Here is a 5763-nt window from a genome sequence, read left to right as displayed (position 1 = left end):
GGCCTGAGGAGATCCAACAGCGCCCCGCTCATCCACGGGCTCAGGTGAGCGCGGCCTCGCGTCGGGCTCTGTGTGTGTGTGTGTAGCTCTGCCGTGTGCTGTGTGGCTGAGGCACATACAGCGCCAAGGTCGTGGCCGTTGCTCTAAGGTGGCAATGTCTCCGGTTTAAGGGGTCAGGTCTGACCGAAACCCCCCCCACATCGCTGAACCAAGGTGGCAATGTCTCCGGTTTAAGGGGTCAGGTCTGACCGAAACCCCCCCCACATCGCTGAACCGTTTGTGACCACAAACAGTAAATCCTTTGAGAACAGTCGGGTGAATTTATGGAGATCGCTTTATGGGACATTGAAGGATGCACAAGTTTCCCATTCAGTGTAAAACATTATGTCAGTTGTCCTGGAGTTTTTCTGGATGATACTAATTTTGTTAATATGTAATAACGGGAGAGACACGTGTAGATAATTTTGCTTGGGTATTGCCATCAGCCTCTGCCTGGTGGTATTTGCAAGGGGGGGTTGGATGTTTGCCTTCAGCTGACAGGGCAGACGGGGAAAGCTCTCAGGTGTGCATGGTCTCACATATGGCTTTGTGTTTGGGTAAGCAGATAACTCAAAGTGCTATTTCTTGCCTCCTCTGGGTTGTCATGAAGTTGAGAGATGCCTGCTTCTGCTACGTGGGGTGGCTACCACCTAACTTCGAGGTGGTTCATGTGCTGCTACTAGTACTATGTTTGCAGCTTGGGAGAGTTTATTGATAATAAACTTTGTAAAACATAGTATAATGCATAGATACTTCCCTGCCACAAGCCCCCTTAAATTTCATGTCACTTAGGTATCAAGTGCTGAACCAACCTCATAAATCTTATGTACCAAAATGATTAACAGTCCATTACTGTTCAGAGGAAGTATTATTGTTTATTCGGTCGTAATTTAGTGCAAGTAAACATTGTGATTCTTTTAATATTCACTGTACATAATGGTAACTGTAAAGGAACAACTCTCAGTTTACATTTTGATGCAGTATACAAGTACTGTGAATGGCAGTTGTTCCTCAGGCAGGTTGCTGAGCAGGTGAACTGGTTATGTGACTGAGATGAGATGTTTTTATAATCACAGCATTTTATAGGTTGGTTCTTACAAACTGTGAGACTCTGGATTCCTTAAAAAAGGCATCCCATAACCATGCTGTCACCCAATTCAGGGTCTGGGCAGGTAGAAGGCTTAGCCTGAGCTCTTCCCTTGACACTGTGCATGCACTATACATTAGGTGAGTATACAAATGAAGATGAAATGCCATTGAGCTGATTTGAGGTGGTTGCAGTGTTTTGCCTGTTAGGAATTTTCCAGCAGAATATTGTTTTTGCAAGATTGCAGCTCTTGGCAAGAGACTTCAGTTTTTCCCAGAATGGCTTCGCTGGGTAAACTGAAACAAAAGCTCTTGAACAGCTTTTGCTACTCTGCCTCCTGTTTTGACTTCTTCAGTAACAGACTTGGTAAGGAGCTTGGAGAATGAGTTACCGTAGAGCCAAAAACATTTTTAAGTGGAATGTTTTAGGTCATGGAAGTTACATTTCACAGAACTTTTGACTCTTTTTCTTCATGTCAAGTAAGATTGATTTTTACTGGGAACTGTAAGTGTTTTCTGTGAAAGGTGAGTCTGTGATGTGACCAGCTTTTGCGAGGGAGATTAAAAGTAAGGATATTTGCAGGGTTTTTCCCTCTTAAGAAGAGCTTATTTTATACCAAATAACTAACCCTGTGTTATTTAACTGATGTGCTGCTTCCTGGTTAGAGAAGCAATGACTGTGGTCAAAAGCCTTAAGGCCTTAAAAACTGCTTTTATTGTAGGTTAAGTTTAACCTTTTCTAGAAAAAGCATTTAGCACTTTAATTAAATGTTCATAGTGATAAGATTTATCAAGGTACTGTTTGGGTTTATTTGTCCTATTTTTTATGAGGCATTGAATCTGGCTTCAGCCATTGGTTATGTGCCATTTATAAATTCATTCTGTTGAATGATGCAAGTTGCAGCCATTCCAAACGTAAGAAATTCCCAGATATCATCAGTCTTTACAGTTTTTCAGTCATTCTGAAGACTAAGGATGATTAATTAAAATCATGAATTACAGTAGCTGGGACTTGGGGAAAGAGCAATTTGCTTTCCAGTCCCTGCCAACAAGCTGCAGGAGTTCTTCCATACCTGTCTCTGGAGTGCTTTGTCTTGGAATGAGAGCTGTCACAGCATTTGAAACTGAGCTTAGATTAAGAGGTGCTTTTTGATAGGAAGGAGATGGCTTTTGCAGCTGACAAGTGTTTCTCTTCACAGTGATAACTCACAAGTGTTCCAGGCCAACGTTCTGCGGACCCGCAGGAACAGCACCACAGTTATGAATCGTCACAGCCTGGTAAGGAAACTACTAAACCAACTGCATTAGGTCCAGAGTGTGCAAACAGGATTAAAGGAGAAAATGAGATTGTTGTCTGCGAACCTAATAGCACATGTTTTCAGAAACAAGGCTCTAACTGTGACATTAATGTGCTGTAGCTATAGTGAAATGTTGTTTATAGCCTGTTGGGCCTTGGAAAGTACTTGTATTTCATTCTGATCATAACTTTGTTTATAAAATGCAAACAGGTCGTCTAAGAGTAAGAAAGGTAGTTTGTAAGGAAAACTGATTATGTAGATGTATTGTTGTTCAGTATTCACTGTGTTAATCATTTCTGATGTTAAAAAAAAAACCAGGTAGTGATGCTCTTACCTTTAATAGTCTTTTATATAGTATTGACAGAATAGACTGTTGTGATCAACAACAATCATAGAATCATATAATCACAGACTGGTTTGGGTTGGAAAGGACCTTAAGATCACCCAGTTCCACCCCTCTGCCTTGGGCAGGGACACCTCACACTAGACCATGTTGGCCAAGGCTCTGTCCAACCTGGCCTTGAACACTGCCAGGGATGGAGCATTTACCCCTTCTCTGGACACCCTGTGCCAGCACCTCAGCACCCTCGCAGAGGATGATACCATTATATCCCTTTGATAGATACATCTCCATATATCTATATAGATATCTTTTATAATGATTACTACAGGGGCAGCTGTGCCATTTGCCTGGGGCTTCACCTGCAGGTTTCTGTCACTACATGTCATTGCCAAGGAAGGGTCAACGAGGCTCAGTGTCTGCTGTTACTTTCCCTGCAGAAGATAGCAGTGGCATCTAGTGAGTAAATGTTTTGATGGTTTCTGTTTTGTGTGGTTGGAGTCTTTGTTTTGTTGTTTAAGCAAAGCACTGTAGCCTGTGGTTAGATGTTTAGGTGCTATTTCAGCATTTTCTTTGTTTATTTTCTGTACAGCTCAGTCAGTTCCCTGTCAGGGTTCACTGTGTGGCCCCATAGATGCTTGTGCTGGCAGAAGGCAGGGGGCACTGGAGGGACAGCAGTGGAAGGGCAGAGGTGCCAGGGCAGGTGGCTGTTCCCCTTGGCAGTGGTCCCACTGAAACTTTACCTTCAGGGAAAAAGATTCATCTGACATACTGGAGAAGGGGAATGGGGAAGGTGTCTCTTTCCTGTCATAGTCTAATAGTTTGTAATGGTTTTCATTAAGCTTTGTGCTCTCAAAGCATTGGGGATTTGAGTAGCATCATTTCCCCAATGGGTTCAGTCTACTTTAGCAAGTATCTTTAAAAGGGACTGAGGTTTCTTTTCACAAGAATTAAATCAACGGACTGCAAACAAGGGAAAAGTGGGTTTCAAGCATTGGCAAAGAAAGGTGATGACTTGTTGGAAACAAGCTGTAGGATCCTCAGAGTTGGTGTGTTTAGTTACTGCATTAGATCCTTCAGAAGAACATTAACTGTCTTTTTAGGATTTCTATTTTACACTGCAAGCCACACTGGTTTTGTATATATTTTGTTAATGTCAAACCTTAAAGCATGTGGATCACACTCATAAAATTAGAACATAATGAGTGGAACAAATGCATTTTACTGTGGAGTGCCAGAGTGAATAGGCAGGAATGTACTATTGTTCAAATCCTTTTCTCTGTGTGAGAATCAAGGTCACCTCAAGGTCCACATGGGCTGGTACAGCTTGGAGGAATTTTTATTAGGCTTTTGGGGAGCCCATTATGATAGCAAAACTGACGTAAACTGGACTTAAAAAGTAGCAAATCAGAACATTATGGTTGTTAGACTTTGGTGGTATAGATTCTGGCAGAAACATTGAAGCATCCTCTTGTGAGTCAGATGAGCTAATATCTTTTGTGAGAAGGGTGTGAAGTCTTGATATTTGGGTTAGAGGGGGATTGTGGATATATGAAGCATTAATAGTCTATGATAACTTACCATAACCTCCTGTGTAAGACAGCAGAATCTCTGTGTTCTCCCTGGCACTGATGAGATGGTGCAGTAAGTGGTTAACTGAATGTTCATTAGTTCTCCAGCTTGAGCATAATGAAGAGCTCTAGTAATGTTTTGTGAAGCAGATGAAGCCTCCTGCTGCAGAAAGCATAGAAACACTTGGTTACAATGCAGACCTTACTTGCTGAACACACTGAATCCATTTTAGAAAGACACCTTGTCAGCTTACCATTTTTAGTGACATCCTCTCTGATTTCCCCTGAATTGGTGAAGCTCTTGAGAAACTGTAAGGAACATACTTAACTCTTGTTGGCCTTCTAATAGCTGATTTCTTTCACCTGTCAAAGTAGGCATTTGTAGGCAGACAACAGTCCAGAAACCTTTTTGCACAATGTGTTTTGGCTTTGTATTTTTGAAGGCAGAAGCTCTTCCCTGGGAGGGTGCTGAGGTGCTGGCCCAGGGTGCCCAGAGAAGCTGTGGCTGCCCCATCCCTGGCAGTGTTCAAGGCCAGGTTGGACACAGGGGCTTGGAGCAACCTGCTCTAGTGAAAGGTGTCCCTGCCTGTGTCAGGGGTTGGAACTGGATGATCTTAAGGTTCTTTCCAACCCAAACTATTCTGTGATCTATTGGGAAGCCTTCTGGATCACTTCAGTGAAGATGTTTATGCAGCAATATACATTAAGGGTGGCAGTATGCTACTTAAAAGCAGCTTTATCTATAGAGAAGTGAAAGCCAGGCTGATGCCAACTAGCATCGTGTTCTTGCAAGTAATTGATACAGTTTCTATATATTATGAATGTTTTCGACCTTTATTCTTAGTTTGGGACAGCACTATGGAGTGGGTACTGACATTCCTGTGCCTTTCCCTCCCTTCTCCTGTAGTTTCTAAGTGTGTTTCAGTTGTATATGGCTTTGTTTTGCAGTTTGTGCCATCTTCTCCTATCCGTATTCCCAGCAGTCGTCTTCATCAAATCAAACAGGTAAGCACAGATTCTAATTCAGTTTATTTAATTTTACATTTTCTATAGGTGCTCGGGTTTTTGCAGTTAATGTGTAATGTCCTTCAAGTGACTGTGGATTTTACTGTGAAACTGTGTCTGCAGTGTCACTTCAAGGAGTTTTCAAAGGTAAAAGCTGGGTCCTGTCTGCAGAGCTTCAAATTTCCTGAGTCTTACAGTAAGAAGAAGATGTGAGCTGAAAGAGGAGTCTGAAAATGGACATTTTGGAAAGGAAATCTTTCACATAAACCCTTAGGGTAGAGTTTCACCAAGTTTTTGGCAGTGGTGCCAGCATAAAGATTCACAGCCCATACAAAGTGCTGCTTAACTCCTGTTGGCACAAGACTTTTGTTTAGCCAGAAAATGAACTGGATAAGGAGGCTAAAAGAATAAGTTTGGACTCTTC

The 5763-nt window shown here is 42.2% G+C and overlaps 1 protein-coding gene across 1 annotated transcript in view; it reads left to right on the top strand.

Moving 5' to 3' along the window:
• Window positions 1-6: 6 nt before the first annotated feature.
• Window positions 7-5763, top strand: part of LOC104402949 (protein FAM122A) — an 11940-nt gene continuing 6183 nt past the window's right edge. Inside the window, exons 1-3 of the mRNA XM_010010955.1 lie at window positions 7-44; window positions 2325-2403; window positions 5283-5339. Coding sequence (XP_010009257.1) covers window positions 2386-2403; window positions 5283-5339 — 75 coding nt within the window. The 5' untranslated portion in view covers window positions 7-44; window positions 2325-2385. The remainder of the gene's footprint in view (window positions 45-2324; window positions 2404-5282; window positions 5340-5763) is intronic.

Source organism: Nestor notabilis, unplaced genomic scaffold, assembly GCF_000696875.1.
Source record: "Nestor notabilis isolate BGI_N333 unplaced genomic scaffold, ASM69687v1 scaffold8370, whole genome shotgun sequence".
In the NCBI taxonomy this organism is placed as follows: domain Eukaryota; kingdom Metazoa; phylum Chordata; class Aves; order Psittaciformes; family Psittacidae; genus Nestor; species Nestor notabilis.
Note: the sequence above shows the minus strand (reverse complement) of the source record. Positions and strands in the feature narration are given on the sequence as shown.